This window comes from Ascaphus truei, chromosome 1 (assembly GCF_040206685.1).
Source record: "Ascaphus truei isolate aAscTru1 chromosome 1, aAscTru1.hap1, whole genome shotgun sequence".
In the NCBI taxonomy this organism is placed as follows: Eukaryota; Metazoa; Chordata; class Amphibia; order Anura; family Ascaphidae; genus Ascaphus; species Ascaphus truei.
In genome coordinates this window covers 188,231,295-188,249,759 of record NC_134483.1, presented here as the reverse complement: position 1 = coordinate 188,249,759, position 18,465 = coordinate 188,231,295, and the positions used below count along the sequence as shown (strand labels likewise).

Here is an 18,465-nt window from a genome sequence, read left to right as displayed (position 1 = left end):
AACCATTTACAAAGTCACATCCCCTCCCCTTCTGAAACAGCATCACCTTTTTGAGCCCTACCCTCTTTAGCCGTGAACCAATTGAATCTAATGCCTGCCTGGTCACATGATCTTCCTCACAGAACTTTGGCTGTCAGTGCAGCAGAAGAGGATTCCGGATGCATTTAGTGAACCCCCAGCCAAATGTTCACTGACCGATCAGCAACTTAGCTAATCGCTTATAAATGTGTAGATTGTATTGATGCACATATTGAATAATAAAAAAAAAAAATTCAACGATCGCTTGAACTGCAGCTTTAATAGAAAGCATCACTTGAATGTTTCTTATTGAGACGTGACTGCGATAGTGGCTTTCTTAAAGCCGCACTTCCACGTAACCATATTTATACATTTGTTGCTGCAATAAAGTGGGGTGTGGTTGAGGGGGAAACCTAACCCGTACTGCTCGGTATCAGTCGTGTGTATGTACATAGATGTATTCGTACCTACTTCTTTATTTAGAGACTAATTATGAGCTCATTCCCAACGGAGGTGGTAATGCAGCAATTTCCAAAGTTGTCGTAATCGGGACAGAGTTTTAGGCATCTGTTATAAAATGATACTTTTTTAAATACCAGCAAAGAAAATGTGACTAAACAGAAAATGTCTCGGATAAATGTATGAGCGTCTGAAGTAAAAGAAACCTGTGTTCAAACTTAAGATAAAATTTTTTTTTTTAAATTTATATTGTATAGTGCAGGGGAGTGCAATCTTTTCCCCACGCGCCCCCCTGCTTACCTTGACGTCCTGGTGTTATGATGTCACGTTGCCATGACCACGCGACGTCATTTGATGCTGTGTTGCCATGGCGACGCGCCACCAGGAGCCGTCTGAATCAAGGTAAGGAGGAGTTTACAGAGGCCTTGCAGCTCCCCGGCATTAATTTAAATACCTTCGGGAAGCGCGTGGAACCTCTGTAAAACCTGCGCTCCCCCCCCCCCCCCCCACTTTGCGAACCGCTGGTCTAGTGCCCTCGTTACACTGGTTAAGTTTCGCTTTTTTACTTTATTTTATCAGCAAGCAAATGAGCCTCTGGAACGAGGGCGACATTTACCGTAGAAAGTTAAGGGAGCAGGAAAATGGGAACAAGATGGCGGTCACATTCATCCTTTCGGGAGTAGATGACATCTCTATCAGTGACGACCAAAACAGAACATCTGGCAAAGAAGACCTTGAACTGGTAATCCTCAGGAAATGCTTTCGCTGTCCCAGATAATTTCAGCGTACACCTATCCTTATTTACCAGTCTGTGATCCGTTGAAGCCACTTTATAATCTGTTTGTTTCTTATGTTGCCGTTCGCAATCCAGGGGGAGCATAAAGGGAAATGAAACAAAAAAAAACAATCTTAAGTGTAGACAATAAAATAATTGTGAATTCGCTAAGTGATGTGTCTTGGCTCGTATGCACAGCCTGCTCACAAGATGTAGATAAAAAACGGGCAATTGGAAACAATTTCCTGACGAGAAGAGGAACTCCTATTACGGATGGGGTGAAGACCTTTCAATCTCAGCAGAACAGTGGTATATGCAAAGAAGGAAAAAGTATCCATAGTGCAGACCAATCTTAAAAAACGTAACTTTTATAGGGCTTAAAAATGCACACTTACAATAAAAACATTCAAATAATGCATGTATCACAACACTGTGACGGAAGAGAGTATGCTGTTGACATCTGGCTCACCCCCCGCCTCCGGTCTGCAAACGGTGCCTCAGCGGTCAGCTCCCTGCTTCCCTTGCTTTCTCCGAGGTACGCCGACACGTCACATCCGGTTAGTCGCGGCACGTCACTTCCGGATTTGGATTCTGGGTCTGCAATCTCTGTCACTGCCTCTCTCCTCCGTATTTTTTATTTTTTTTTTTGGTCCCGAAAGATCTCAGGGGGTTATTATTCCTTCTGTCGCTTCTCTGATCACCCTGCAGTGCATTAATCTATTCAAACACTGAATAGATTAATGCACTGCAGGGTGATCAGAGAAGCGACAGAAGGAATAATAACCCCCTGAGATCTTTCGGGACCAAAAAAAAAACGGAGGAGAGAGGCAGTGACAGAGTAGAACGTGTGCTTTTATATACTTAACACAAACATAACTCCAGTCCTTAAGGGCTGCCACCAACAGGCCAGGTAATGGGGATATCACTGATTGAGCAACCTGTGCTGAAGCCGGGATATCTTTAAAACCTGACCTTGTGGGGGCTCTTGAAGACTGAGTTGCCCACCCCTGCATTATGTAAGCCAGGAGTCTTCTGGAGCAGGACCTTCCCGGGCTTGGCTCTAGAGGTCCCCGATTTGCCCGCTATGTATATCTGTCCTCCATTTAAGACCGTTAAGAAGAGCATGGGTATCCAGTGTGACGTTGTTTTGTAACCTGGCTGGGTTTTGGGGCAAATTCAAAAGTCCTTACACGTGTCCAGCTGCGTGTGCGAACAAATTATGCAGACTCTGCGTAAAGTCTCTGTACAAGTTTAAATGGCATTATCTTTACCACGTTCCGGCCAAAGATTTGACCAACAAAATGACATAGGATAAATCAGTGTCTCTGAGTTGTATTTGTGTGCAGTGGAGCATCCTGATACAGCACTGAATGTACATAAAATGTTAGTTATGAAATGATACGGTCTTTCTGACAAAAGGAAAAAGATTTGAAAGTGAAGTTAAGTATCATAATAGATTCGTTATTATACCAAACTTCACTTTCAGATTTGTTGTAGATTAGTCCATATCTGACGTTACATAGGGAAACACCACCTAATCACACTGTCCCTGGAAGGTCTTGCAACATAAACGAAATGGGTAAAACTGTCAAGAGTTGTGAAATCTACTGGCGGATAACTTTTATAAATATATATATGATCTGTCAGCAGATTTCACAAATTTTGATCGTTTTACCCATTTCTTTAATGTTCCAGTACCTTCCAGGGATTGTGTGATTAGGTAGTGTTTCCCTATGTAACATCAGATATAATCTACCAACATTTTTTTTTAGGGTGATTGCAAATCCTGTTCTGAGTAACACTTGGAAAAGCTTCTACTAACCTTTTTATATGTGTGTGTGATTTGTACTCATTGTGCTTAGCTGAAGAATGCCCTTGTTTACAGTTGCAATGCATTGCAGGCCAATCTGGCTGCAAAAGGGTGGAAACCTTAACGAAAATGAACTCAAATGGTATGCGGACAACTATCATGGGATTGATTTTTGGTAGCAAAGATTTCAACATGTTTCTAAACACAAGCACCTGGGCATACCAGATAATCTGTTTTAACACCTTCCTATACAGTACAGCGAGGATGATGATGAGGATGATGATGAAGCCATCAACCTGACACAAGGAGATAAGCTGCGTGTCTTGAAAAGTAAGCGGCAGACAAGAACTTCAACTGCGGCTCCGTTGTCGTAAGTCCACATTTTAATGTTTATTTACGGCTTTATTTTCATTGTTACATGGCTTGTCAGATGTATCCTTTTTATATTACATTAGTCCTTTTGCTGAAGGAGACGCATACTAATACATTTTTAAGCTGCATGGTCCGTGGGAAACTAATGACATTGCTTAGACTCTAGAAACTCTGCTGAAGATGTGTGTTCAGCAACACGTTGGTACCAGTAAGCCACGGTGTTCCACATTTGCGCGCACACAGCGACTTCAGTCACGTTTGCCGGGCTAACGCTGGTCACCCACATTCTATACTCGCTGAGCTGCCCAGAAAGCGTTTTTCATTTATTTTAAGATTATATGACAAGTCCCTGCTCTGACTCTCTTATGCTCCCAGAAACCTCTTAACAAATGCTCCTTATCCTTATGCTCTGCTTACAACTTAGTTATGTGGTTTGTAATCCTTGATGACCGTTGAGTAGTATGAAGATCAGCAGATGTGGGGGCGGCAGGCCTGTGTAACATCTTACTTGATTATAAGGCCGTTGCACCTTCTTTTTTTCTTACACAATTGGCAGCCTTATTGCAGTCGTCTTGTTGGACTTCACTTGTTCTATTTAAATGACCCTTTTAGTCTAAGCCTCCCAATCTTTCATTTGGGTATTTTGTCCTTGACAAGCTATGGAACTGTTTGCTGTCCTTGTAGGATTTATATAACGTGCTGTTCTTCTTCCCAGAGGATACAGGAATGCTCTTGTAGTGTTTAAAGGGGCTGACTGGGAATGCATGTTTTTTGTTTTGTTTTTTGGTTAAAGCCCGCAATTTTGTTATCATAAACCTTATTTTTATTTAGACTAATTTCAACCCAAGAAAAGATCAGGGATTTAATGTATTGTAGTGAGGAAATACTGGGAACAGGGAAGAACCACATAATAGCTGGCGTAGTACATGAAACATGGAGAGAGCAAAACATGGCGGGTCATGTTGGTACAAACCAATAACCTTTTGGTTTATGAGGCAGTCTGAAGAACTTGAGCACAAAGAGATTACATGAGCAGGGTTTTGCTGAGGGCCATTGGAGAGGTGGATCTTGCTAAATTGGAAGTGCACAGGGTAGTGTGAAATAAGAAGGCATACATCCAAGAAAATCAAATGATATCAATATGCTTGCAACACTGATAAAAGGCCCATTCAACTAGTCTTGATTAATGGGTGGTGTACTGCAGGATTAGAGGAGGGCACATGTATTCCTCTCATAACCATTTATGGAGGAAGATGTTAAACAATAAGTAATATGAATCACTTTATTTCATGTCGCGCTTCTCTCCAATGGGACTCAAAGCGCTTCACAATTGCAATATAGTGCGCCGTATGCAGCACAAAGGAATGTTGGACACAGTCCCTGCCCAGGTGCGCTAACAATCTGTTTTTGGTGCCCGAGGCACAGGGTGATAACGTGACCTACCCAAAGTCACAAGGAGCTAACACCAGGAAGGTTCTCCTGCTTCAAGCTCGGTGTCGTTAACAGAGTCAGTGTCTTGACTCGCTGAGCCACACTCTCTCCCATATAGATTTGTTACGGTAGATGACTAAGGTGATAGATCAGGGTAGAGCGGCGGTGGGTTTCAGTGACGCCGTTCCACATGGATTAGTAAACCAGATGAACTGCCTGGAAGTGGGTCCTAAATTTAGTAACGTCACTAATAAGTAGTAACGTTGCACTATAGCTGCCAATCCGGCTGCCTTCCCAACGATGTGTAAAGATATGACAGGAAGGTTGTAACCGGTCAGGAGCCGTACCTAAACTAAAGGACCCGTCACAGGGGTGAGACCCACCGTTTAATGCTTAGGAATACAAAATAGACCCAGGATGTGTTGGTAAAGGTATTGTCCGCGCAAAGACGGAAGTAACCCTACATATCAATGGTAAGACCCCCCCAATTGTACAGTATATCTGTTTTTATTTATATAGTGCCAGTAATGTTTGCAGAGCTTTACAAAATAGAGGATACAAAATAGGTATTTATGATGCACATAAGTACAACAAACATCAAATCAGACCTCACTAGGAAAGCATATCCATGGTGTGGCCTCCAGAAGATAACTGCACAGTTCTTCTCAAAATGCCAATAGTCTTTTCTGTTTTTTTTTTTTTTTTTTTAAGATTTGTTGTTTTTCAGGAAAACAATCCGGCTAGATTTGCCTAGCGTAATATGTGCTATAGGGCTGTCATTGTACTATTGACATCAATGCAGTTGCTTTCTATGCAAGTGTAAATGATGGATCTCTGCACATAGAAGCCTTTCTACTGTCCCTATTAAAGCCCACAAGGGTTCTATGTGTCAAACTTTGCATCTGTTGGTGATGCAGGTTTTCTTTTCATGTCCTAATTTTAATAGGTCTGAGGTGGCGTCAACCTCTGCGCATAGAAGTTGAGCGTCAAATGTAAGAAACACTATCAACAAGTGTCTTATGTTTTACTCCACTACATTTCTGTTTCGAGATGTAATTATGGTCCGTTTGTAATGGGCGCTGCTGGGGTTTTCTAAGGCTTCTCTTCTCAAACCACTTACATAGGTGTTAGTGTTGTGGTATGTACAGCAGGTTCACACACCGCTATTTAGTAACAGTCGCATGAAAATTATATTTTCTCAGTAATAATTTTCTTTGGGGGGTGGGGGGGTTATTTTTGTTTTTTATACAACATTTTCTTATTGTATTTCCATTGCTTTTATGATGGTAGCCTAATTTAGGAAGGATATTAAATGTCCTCTAAAATAGGAGAAATACGAAAATACCTGACTGTGATATGGCTTGTACCCAATAGACAATTGTTCAAATATCCAAAGGTTCACCAGTACAGTCTTAATTCCCTTCTATCTTCTCATAAAGTAAATGTACATTCTTCCTATAAATCTACAGATATAAGGAGGTGTTGATGTTGTTTTATGTCTTCATTTTACATGTCTAATTCTTCTGCCCCTTTCATCTTTAGTTTTAACTTTTTATGTATTTCTTTTGTATCTGGTTTGTGACCTATAGTACTTGCTTTGTCACGAAGTATCAACAAAAGTCTCAGGCTACATACCTACATGTGCTAACTGTTTGGGCTAAAAACGCTACCCATACAGTATCTTATTGCAGAGAAACATTCTTAAATTATGCATACCAGGCTGTATTAAGAACATCATGGAAACTTACACATTAGTGTATAAAGAGGGGTTTTGTGGGGAGGTTGGCGGTTGTTAGGTGATCAGTAAGGCTAAATTGTTCTTGTTGGGTTCAAGCTTGCGGCCACGTGTCTATGCTTTGGGTCTTTTCACCTGCAAAAAATACATATTTACCCTTGTGTGTGTGCGTGTGTGTGCTTCTCCGCTGTTTCCCTTATGTCTGGGGGGTGAGGGGGAAAATGGGGGAAGTCCCAAAATAGAAGTCTCGTGAGTGAAAGTGGAATGTTCTTATATATTTTTTTTATTGTACATTGTCAAATCTCTGTGGTTGCTTGTCTTTGTAACATTCCTTGAGCATGATCCAATGTGTACAGGGGTCTGCATGAGCTCAAGAGCTTGATGAGTAGCGCATGACCCACCGATGTGGTTGTGCGTGCTACGGGCCAGCTAATCTCCGCTTCTCCATTTGCATTTGTGTTCATCTTCTCCCCTTTTTTTAGATGGTTCCTAGCTATGCTGGTCTCTACATTGTGTGGCATTTTCACCTGGTGGATTGTATGTGGCTCCCCTCTGCCCTTCGTGCTAGTCTATCTAGATGGTTTAAGAACATAGTAGCCTTCTGGACCATGACACATAGCCAGTGTAAGTGTCCCATTCTGTTTCTCTACAATGCTTTGCTTTTGTGCCGTGTGTGTCGTGCATGGTTCTGTATCCACTGTCTGCTTTCTCTTTCTGATCTGCCTCCTTCAGCTCGTTCTCCTGTTTTTAGCTCTGCAGTGAAGGTCTTTCTTAATGATTTTATTACGTTTTTATTATTGTTGTTTTGCTAGCTGCAATATTAAAGCTGCAGTCCCCAAAGTCAATGTATGCAGTAATATGTGTTGAACGAGTAAAACCGTGGATATTTTACCAGGCAAGTTATTGGGATTTTTAAAAGTTTGAACATTCTTTTTTTCTTTTGCGTTCGCAAGTCAGTAGTCAATATTATTCACTCTCGCCCAGTACGGTAATCCGATGCATATAGAGCTCTTTCCTGGTACAGAACAATTCCAGACGGATAAGGGAAGAGAATAAACACAAAAACATTTCCATGCTCACTGTTAAGAAATAACCTGCGTCCATTTTGGTCCTATGTGGGACTGTGACTTGAAGTTTGTGGGATATTGTTAGCTGTGTGAACTAAAATAAGTCATTGGAATTCTTTGTAGTAGTGACATCTTGCCACTTATTGAGGGGGGGGGGGGAAATACCCAAGAAATGTAGCCATATCTTGTTCTACTCCTTCACGCGGCTGTAGTGTTTGCTGTCTGTTCACTTCAGTGGTCCGAACACATGCTATATGACCACTGTGGCGTTGTGACTAAGCTCTCAGGAAAGATTTGCGCTAGTTTTGTCAGAGATATCACCGACTTGTTTCTTACAGGTGCCAAAGTTTCAGATGTTGTCTATGGGTGTGCAATTTTCTCAGCATCAAATACAGATCATGATCCTATCCCATGCAGTTCTCTTGCTTGAAGTGTACCCACATTTTTCAAGAGTATTGGCTTATTTAAGAATCTGTTCTACATGGCTTTTTTAGTGTTCTGGTCAAAGGGAAATTGTTTGTTTTCCATATGTGAGTGGGGGGGGGGGGTGATTCTTAAGAAAATAGGTTAATATTGTTTAAAAGGAGGGAAATAATCAACTAAAGTAACCAGCTGGTTGCAAAAACGTGGTTAATATGACAATTGTTAGGTGCTTGTGTGGGTATTCTCTGGCAGCACTACACTGTTCTCATTACGAAGTCTTCAAGAAATCAGAAAACTCTTAATGTTAAGCACATCGTTTTTAGTTTTCAAAAAATTCAGATTTTGTTAACATCGTTACTGCCAAATAAGACCAACTAGTTGGAAAACCGCGCGTTGCAGGCTCTAGCAGAGAACATCCTAACATGAAATACAAATACTTGTTAAAGGGTTGCCATGCACTTTTCACTGTGTAGTGTCAGGGTTGCAACTTTTCTTATAAGTTTATTAAAGGCCTTGGTTTACTTTGAGCAGATTTGCAGAAAATTACTATTTTGTCATTCCTTTATTCTTACTGACAATTATATGTATAAAAACGTCATATTAAAAAAAAAAAAAAAGGTTTTGTCTATACCTCCATGAGATTAACTCATTGGTGACATCATAATGCAGATAGCCTGGTGGCAGATATGGAGAGTCAGATAGTTATTTAGACAGAAAATGGAGGAAGAAAGAAAGTTAGCTGACGTGGAGGAGAAAGCAAGAATGCCAGAGAAGAGAGGCGGAAATAATTGACATAAGGTATTAAATGAAAGACAGAGAGGAAAGGTGAGGAAAGAAAAAAGTCAAACCAGTTATTTTGCAGAGGGTGTGTTTCCGTTTCTGTATTGCTGACCGTGTATGCAGCGAAGCACATAGCATTTTGCTGGCACAATGAGTCTCTGTCCCGTAGAGCTTACAATTGAATTTTGGTGCCGGAGGCACAAGGAGATAAGGGACTTGCCCAAGGTCACGAGGAGCCGACAATGGGATGGAGAACTGGTTAATCCACTTCAACCGCAGTGACATTACCACCAAGCTACTCCATCAGCCTATAGATGTATAGACTGCTGAATGTTGGGATTCCTCAGTGTTATACGAAGGTGGGGGGAGAACTGAAATCTTTTTAGTACACTTTTAATCTAAAGTTCCACTTTTCTTTAAAATCGTACAATGATCGTAGTCGAGAGGAAAAATCTTACTTCCTTCAAGAAATGAAGTTGTCAGATACACAAAACAATTAGTTATAATTCTGTTTTACAGTTTAAAAAGGCAGGAATAAAGGCCAAAAAGGCCTTTTTGCCGGATTGCAAATATATTGTCAACTTGAGCCTAAGAAATTCCATCTTTCATGTAACGTGTTTCTTTTGTTGCACCGATGTGACTAGGGTTTTATTAAAACTTTGTTTTTTTTTCTGATCAGAGGCAGTAATTTAAGCACGGAGATTAGATTAATGCATCTGTGGAGGGAGGATTGACAAATACTAAAAACATCTACTGTGTATAGGATCCTTTTCTGTAGTATTTCATGAACACAATGGGGTACTTTTTTCTGTAACTACAGTACAAGAGCAATGCACACTTCCTATTAAAGTCACAGCTTGTTTCTGTATGCAGGATTTAAGAGCCGCCGCACTTTGCAAAAGTACAGATTCTTATTATCTGCTCTGTCGGTGGGCACAATTTCTTCATGTTACCACCGTGTTGTGGCTCCAGTTGTATCGCCATAGTTACCTGGTTCAGGAGGATAGTGGTTCTGTGCGGTTTTCCACTCCTGCAAAACTACAATAAAAATAAAAATGAGCTGTTTGGGGAAAGCCTGGTAAACTGAAAACAATACAATCCAGTCTCCCGTAGCTTTTAACTTTCTCCAGTGTCGGAATAGTTTCTCATTTGCCCACATTGCATAAGTGTTTTTGTGTTTTTGTGTTTTTGTGTTTTTGTGTTTTTGTGTTTTTGTGTGTGTGTGTGTGTTGGCCAATTGTTCATTCAAATGGCATAGATCTGTGCAATGTAAAAAGCACATTTCTCTGTGAGTAATGTATTGGCGCACGTCTCTTTGATGCCAGGCGGAAGTGTGTTGTCATTGGAGGAAGGTGAAAGCTGTTCAGATAGGTTGTGTACCTGAGCTTTCATGGTAAGGAAGCTTATTCTTCTGATCCCCATGTTTGTAACTCCGACAGTCTAAATGCAATAACATGCATAAAATATTATTTTCATGTCCAGATGCATTACAGACAGCACACAGGCTCTGTAACCCTGACTAACTTCTGCTTAGATTACAGCAAAGGTAACAAGGTTGCATTACCTGATTTATGTAGGGCCAAGGAGCAATACCTTTTTGCTTCAGTCTTTACCGCAGTGTAGCTTTGTATTCCCATCAATAATTAACGTCTAGATGAGATAGTTTGAGGACTCTGGCACTGGTGTGCCTTGGGTAATTCACCCGTATACTATATGCCATCTATTATCTTATATATTTAGCTGAAGAGTAAGTGCATGTGACCAGGGGGCTCATTCCCTAGCCCACCTCTCTCCTGGTGGGTCTAGGGCTGTTCTTTACATTTGTATTCCCATCAATAATTAACGTCTAGATGAGATAATTTGAGGACTCTGGCGCTGTGTTCCTGCGTCAATGCGCACAGGGCTGTTTGTCGTCTCGGTAGTGCACTAATGTTGAGGTTTTCCCCAAGTTGACTGATTTTGCCGTTGGGTCACAGGATTGTTGGGAGATGCGTGCCGCGTCACACTAGCGGTACGGAGAACTGCAGAAAAGGGAAGAGGGGGAAGAGACAAAGAGGAAAGGGAAAGAGGAGGAGATGTGGAAGTAGGAGAAGAGGGAATGTGAGAAGAGGGGAAACCGGAGGTAAGACAAGGTGAGACTAGATACTTGTTAGATGCAGACATAAGTAAAGTATTAAAGTGTATATATATTTGTAAACGCTTGGAATTTGCTCCAATATCTTTCTCAAACAAAATCAGGTATGCTCTCTGTCATAGTTACTAATTAGTGTTTTAAGCAATTTTAGTTGCAAGTAACAGTTCTATCTTAGTGAATAAGTTCAAACACTTTCTGCTAACATTGAAGCATGGTCGTATGTTTGCTCATATGTAGAATTTCTTTTTATGGCAAAAGGGTTTGGCACAAACTGCATCTCTCGTCAGATTTCCTATACTCCGTTTGCCCGGTGCTGCTTTTCCACCTTAGATAAAATTGCTGCATGTTCTATTTGAACCTTTTTGATAACGAAGATACTTTTGAGTGTCATTTGTAATGAAAGCACACAATTAACAGTGCAATCCATCAACATGACCTGCTTAATTTGAAAAAGTCAAATATGCAGCATAACCTGTTCTCCACATTGCACCATCAGGGACCATTGTTTAAAGGCCCGGCTATGTGAATGAGGTTGGCCTACTATACCGTGTAAGGAATGGGTTCCCAATCAATAGGGAGTGTGGAGCTCTGCAATACAGGACTCCGCATGTCTGTCTTATCTGCCACGGTCTCTAGTCCCTGTTTATTCTACAAAAAAAAATGTGCATTTAACACACCAAAATCTGTTGTAGCAAAATGTGTCTGAAAATGTAAATACTCCAGAGCGTGCAACAGTTCATTCAGAGCCCCAAAACATTACTTATTAAATGTTTTAATATATATATATATATATATATATATATATATATATATATATATATATATATATATATATATATATATATATATATATATATATATATATACAGTACTTAGATGACAGAAAAAGATAATTACAAGAGCATACAATTACAGAAAATGCAAAACAGTTTATTAAAATAACAGGATAAAACAGAAATCCCTGTACAATACTTTACCATATATGTCATAGGTTTTCCCCGATTGAGGTCACTGGCATAGAAATGAGTATTCACTTGTTTGTTCCCAAACACACCTCTGTTGAATTCTGATTTCATAACTTTAGGGCGAGCCATATATACCATTATTTTTGTATTGTATGTCTTTATTTATATAGCGCCATTAATGTACATAGCGCTTCACAGTAGTAATACATGTGGTAATCAAATAAATAACAGAGTATGGGAATAAGTGCTTTAGACATAAAAGTAACATTAAGGAAGAGGAGTCCCTGCCCCGAGGAGCTTACAGTCTAATTGGTAGGTAGGGAGAACGTACAGAGACAGTAGGAGGGAGTTCTGGTAAGTGCATCTGCAGGGGGCCAAGCTATATGTATCATGTGTTCAGAATATCCACAGTGCTATTCATATGCTTCTTTAAGCAAGTGTGTCTTAAGGTGGGTCTTAAAAGGTGGATAGGGAGGGTGCTAGTCGGGTACTGAGGGGAAGGGCATTCCAGAGGTGTGGGGCAGTCAGTGAAAAAGGTTTAAGGCGGGAGAGGGCTTTAGATACAAAGGGGGTTGAAAGAAGACATCCTTGAGAAGAACGCAAGAGTCTGGATGGTGCATAACGAGAAATTAGGGCTGAGATGTAAGGAGGGGCAGAAGAGTGTAAAGCTTTAAAAGTGACGAGAAGAATGGAGTGTGAGATGCGGGATTTGATCGGAAGCCTGGAGAGGGATTTCATGAGGCGAGATGCTGAGAAAGATTTAGGAAAGAGTAGAGGGATTCTGGCAGCAGCGTTTAGGATAGATTGTAGGGGAGACAGGTGAGAGGCAGGAAGGCCGGACAGCAGGAGGTTACAGTAATCAAGACAGGATAGAATGAGGGCCTGAGTCAGAGTTTTAGCAGTCGAGCCACAGAGGAAAGGGCGTATCTTAGTTATATTGCGGAGGAAAAAGCGACAGGTTTTAGAAATGTTTTGAATGTGAGGGGCGAATGAGAGAGAGGAGTCGAGTGTGACCCCTAGACAGCGTGCTTGGGCTACTGGGTAAATGATTGTAGTTCCAACAGTAATGTGGAAGGAGGTAGTAGGGCCAGGTTTGGGAGGAAGTATGAGGAACTCTGTTTTAGCCATGTTTAGTTTAAGTATATTTGTGTGTCGTCAGCATAGAGGTGATATTTAAACCCAAAAGATGTTATTAGGTCACCTAGAGAGAGTGTGTACAGAGAGAAGAGGTCCAGGACAGAGCCCTGGGGTACCCCCACAGAGAGATCAATAGAGGAGGAGGAGGTGTTAGCAGAAGAGATACTGAAAGTACGATGGGAGAGGTAAGAGGAGATCCAGGATAGAGCTTTGTTCCGAATACCAAGAGTATGGAGAATGTGAAGGAGAAGAGGGTGGTCCATGGTGTCAAATGCTGCAGAGAGGTCGAGTAATATGAGCAGAGTGTAATGACCTCTGTCTTTGGCAGCATGGAGGTCGTCAGTTATTTTAGTGAGGGCTGTTTCCGTGGAGTGAGCAGTGCGGAAGCCAGATTGTAGTGGGTCTAGGAGAGAATAGGTGTTGAGAAAATGGAGCAAGCAAGAGAATACAAGACGTTCAAGGAGTTTAGAGGCAAAAGGCAGGAGGGAGACAGGTCGATCGTTAGAAAGGCAGGTAGGGTCAAGCTTGCTATTTTTGAGTAATGGTATGACTGTTGCATGTTTTGAAGGAGGATGGAAAGGTTCCAGAGCAGAGGGAGGAGTTAAAAATGTGTGTGAGCGTAGGGATTATAGTAGGACCAAGAGGTTTTAGGAGATGGGAGGGAACCCATTGAGAACCACGTAACCCCACCCCTGTCATAAATCAGTTGCTAGTTTTCCGATTTTCCGACAGAGAAAAAGAACACCTTAAAAAAAAATACGTTTGAATGGTTGCCTCCGTATATAAACGCACTCATATAACTTCCTTTCTCTAATACTTAAACACATGTGAGTCATATCAATAGATTCAGGCGATTTATGACGGTCCTGCTCCTATATTTGAGTGACAAATTATATCTGTTCTTGTACCATTCACTACATGAGTAAGAGGTGCCAATTACAAATGTGTACCTTTTATTATGCAGCATAGATGACGTCCACATGATGATCTACTTTCTTAATAAAGTCCCTCAACTAAGTCGTGACCTGTGTGTCACCCCTCTCCGGGGGGCACCAGTAATCATTCAGGAATGTTTAGTTTTCTTTGAGGCTGACAGCTAGATACTACTCTATTGTTTATTGCTTTCTAAAGGACACATCACTTTTAGTGGGCCATCAGTGATGCCCCTCCCCCCCCCCCCTTTTAAATTAAGCCCTTTTTGAAGATTGGCATAGACCCAGGAAAAGTCTTGACCTGTCATAAACACAATATATTGTATTTTTAAATAAAACTGTAGCTACATTAATCCCTGAAGCACCAGATTGTATAAACACTTAATATTTCATGATTATCGTGACCGTAATCGTCTTAGATGGTTGTCAAACTGGGATGTTCTGATGCCTGCTTAAAAAAAGTGCAACAAAAGTACAGTTTGTGGGGCAGTCCTCCTAGAACCTAAGTGAACAAATTACAAATTAATTATGAGTTCAATGTATGTGATTATGACAATATTTTTGAACAAATGTGACAGGTATATGCATTTTGAAATTTGTAATATTTCCATAGTCGCCAAATAATATTGAAGCAAATTGGTTCAGACTGTAAAAGGGCACCATCTACAAAAATGTGCCTTGAAAAGGAGACTTCTGAATTTCTTTAGCTGTTAATGTTGCTTCAACCTTTGCTGTTCTATAGAACGTAAGGCGAAGGATGAGGTTTATTATAAAGGGTGCAAAGTAAGAGCTACCCTATACAGCAAGTCAGAAAGTGTCTGCTGCAAAAAGTTTTAATGCAAATGCTAATATAGTGTACGTCAAACTATTTGACTTTTAATGATGACACACTATTTATCGCGATGCTTATACGTATGGTATACATTCTGCTCAGATTTCAATCTAAGGCCGCTCTTATAGTTCTGGCAACGGCGATGCAACGTCTCGTCAAAACAAGTTTACTTAAGCCGTCCCGTGCGCCTATAGTAGGCGCGACGGCTTGGTCGCGATTGCTGTATGTCAATGAAAATTGATTTTTCGGCAACCGTCGCATGACGTCAGCGGGCAGGGTGAACTGCTCGTGCCCCCCGGTCGCCGTCTCTTGCCTTCTACACTATAGGCAAAAAACGCTGCGGTGACTAATGACGTCACAACGTTGCCTTTGTCAGGACTATAAGCGCGGCCTAATAGTACTTGGTGCCACCTGGGCTCCGTTACAAAGTCTCATTTGTTGTTTTCAATTTGTAACCCTTTGTACTGTGGTCACATTTTGAAACCTGACTGTTGTTTTGAAGTACCAGTATGTAGGAGATGTGTGCAGAGGTACATATAATGTCAGACCGATTTGGGTGAAATTATATCTTGGCTTTATTGATCATGTTCCTTTATCCAGACAAAACATACAAAAACAAAATAACAAACCTCTATCCCTTTTAGTAAGGGTCTTGGGAAATAAGTTTGCCCTATCACACCAAAGTCTCAGGAAGTACCTTTAAGCAGGTGGCCCTCCATGTCAGTCTCTGGCAGGTTCCTGGGTCCTCTGTCCATGATATATAGGTCTCTGGGTGTCTGGATGTCTTGATCTCAGCACACATTTGTGCTCAAGGCAGTGTCTGTGTGCAGGCTTCTGTGCTTTCCTGTGTCAGCCCAATTGTGAACTAAATAATCCCTCTCCTGTTTCTCACATCAGGCTTTTTATAGAGTTCTCATTAATCCAGGTGGAGACTAGTTAATTGAGTGGTTGCAGTTAACTATCTCTCTGGATTTAGAGAGTGTTTCTCAAACAGTGATAAGTTCCTGTTACATACCTCCCCTTTTTGTGGGAAGCTTGGGCCCATCTCCTTTCACTCTCACTCGAGATATCCCTGTGGCTCGAATGAGTGGATGGAGAACGAGAACCCTCAGTCCAGCTGGGATTGGAGTCCTTTCCCCAGGTCTGTAATATCTCCTCAAGAAGCTCAGCACTCTTCAGTCGCCGGAGGAGAACTTTTTCCAAGTACAGTCTTTCTACTGACCGCATGTTCATGAGATTTCCCCTGTGTTTGTCGATCCTCTCTTTGTAGGCAGACTGTATGGCGACAGTCGCAGAGCGTTTACGCAAATAGCTTTCTCTCGCCATCTTTTCCATGGACTCCAATTTAGCACTAAATGTCCATTCCTTGTAACCCTGCTCAGGTCTTGCAAAGCCTCCGTCAGCTTACTTTTGAATTCTGTCTGTTCAGAATCTATTTCTACTATCCTAGACTTGTGTCATTTCATGGTATCACTTAAAGAGCATTCAAGAATAGCTATTTGAGTTTTCAGCTCTTGAAGCTGGCCTTCTGCACTTCTCCACTCAATGCAGTTGCCAGTTCAGCTTCTTTGGAACTGAGTTGTGATTCCTCATCTCCCAGTTGACTCAGAGCAAGGCTTAAATCTGTTTCCTTTTCTCGATTTCTGATCTGCAGCTGCCGGTGCTTCTCCCGGACGTTATCCAGCTCCAGCTGCAGTCGGGCCCTCTCATTGTCCAGCAATTTGCAGTCATAGGCCATCTTGGCCTCATAGCGCAGTGGCAGGATGGCCACTTGACGAACGGACACCTCTTCACTCTCTTCCTTTTTGGTGAGCTGTATCTTGAGCTCAGCAATCTGCATTTGCAGAGCTGTAAGTTCTTGTGATGTGTGTTTAGCTGCCAGCTTTAGCTCTTCCACTTCTAGGCTTTGCTTCAAGTTCAACTCATCAGCGAGAGATCCCTGGTTCTTGAGTGCATCCAGCAATTCTCCTCTCAGGGTCTTCATTTCTTCACTGAGCTCACTCTGAGCTTGCTTCCACGCATCCTTCATTTTTTGGAGCTCTGTAGATTATCACCAGGGTCATCGCTGCTTGCGATTTCCACACCTCTTTTTCTCCTGGGCGTACTCACTTTTGGGATGGAGCAGCTGTTCTGCTTCTCCATCTCTTGCTCTAGTTTCTGGACCTTCTCGTGCTCCCTCTCATAAAGAGTTACCTAGCCTCTAAACTTGGCCTCCAGTGATGCTCAGGGTAACCTTCAGTTCCTCATGCTGTTCTGCAAGGACATACTTGGTCCTTAGACGTTCCTGCAGCACTTGTACTTCTTTAGCAGTCTGCAGATTTTCTTCTTGCCGAGTTCTCTCTTTCTCTTTGGCATTCTGTAGATGTGCTCACAGCTCTTGCAGCTGGCTCTGCAATATATGCTCTGCTTGTGTACGCTGCTCCAATGCTTCTAACTTTTCATCCTCCAATAGTTTCTTTATTTTTTCAAGCTCGTGCAGCTTTTCTTTCTTTTCATTGACGTGGTCGGTCAAATCAGAATTTTCTGTATTTTTTCTTTTTACCTATCTAATATTGAGGGCCTCCTCGTAGTCCTCCTTCCATTTACGCACTTCTGAGTTGAGACTCCCGGTCTCCTGGCGTGAGACTTCTATCTCTAGGTTGACGGTGTGAAGCTCCTTCTGAGAGACTTTAAGATCCATACTTAGACTGTAGACCGCTTTTTGAGAGATGTCCAGCTCCTCAGCGGGACTGTGAAGTGTCTTTTTAGAGACTTCCTATTCTGTGCGGCAACTGCTTATCTCTTGGTGGGAGGCATCCAGTTCTATGAATCTCATTCTGCGATATGTCCACCTCTGTCCGGATACTTTGCGATGTAAACACAATCATAGCACTGAAGACATTATCACAGTATTACATCAGTTTTCGTAATACAATACTGATTAGATGTATTGTCCAGAGTCCTGTAGCCTAGAAGACTTAAAGGTTTGTTCAAAGAAACCTTTTTGGTAGAATTTTGAAGATAACAAGTCCTCCTTGGTGCTTGGATCCTGGATATTGGTGCCATTGTTCTCCAATGTATATAAAGAAAAGACCATACAATATTGATTCAATAAAGTGTATGAGACACATTGAAGGACAATCACCTTGATGTGCACCCCTTACGTGGAAAATTCAACGATATAGGAAAGTATATATGCAAACCCTTGCTTCCATATATTGGGGCTCTTTATTACACCTGATCCTGATAGGGAATATTCTATGAGTGTTACTCCACGTGTACTGTAAAAACCATATGGAAGTACCACCCTTAATCCAGATGATCTATCTATGGTACTCAAAAATTACATATACTTTAGTGTAGAGACTTGTTGACCCATTCACGAATACATACAAGTATAGAGGATGTATCTTATTAACTTAGCTTGTATGCTCTTCAACATGGGCTTGCGTGTAGGATGATTGTTATAGCCACATATATCACAAGAAAAAGAAATTAGAAATATACATAGAACAATAACATTTGAAAATGTTTACTTAATCACATCAACAGGCAATTGGAAATTCAGTCACGGATTCCCACATAAAAATATGCGGTGTGAACCTTCAGGCCGTCA

The 18,465-nt window shown here is 41.4% G+C and overlaps 1 protein-coding gene across 18 annotated transcripts in view; it reads left to right on the top strand.

The window, feature by feature from the left end:
- Positions 1-18,465, top strand: part of CDC14B (cell division cycle 14B) — a 112,846-nt gene that overhangs the window by 85,840 nt on the left and 8,541 nt on the right. For 5 of the 18 annotated variants that reach the window (XM_075599297.1, XM_075599307.1, XM_075599324.1 and 2 more), the window contains exons 11-13: positions 1,057-1,219; positions 3,317-3,432; positions 10,847-11,002. In XM_075599297.1, the coding sequence (XP_075455412.1) occupies positions 1,057-1,219; positions 3,317-3,432; positions 10,847-11,002 (435 nt within the window). Of the gene's footprint in view, positions 1-1,056; positions 1,220-3,316; positions 3,433-5,811; positions 5,858-7,082; positions 7,225-10,846; positions 11,003-18,465 lie in introns of those variants that run through there. The other 13 variants (XM_075599357.1, XM_075599343.1, XM_075599401.1 and 10 more) reach the window with 7 other exon arrangements.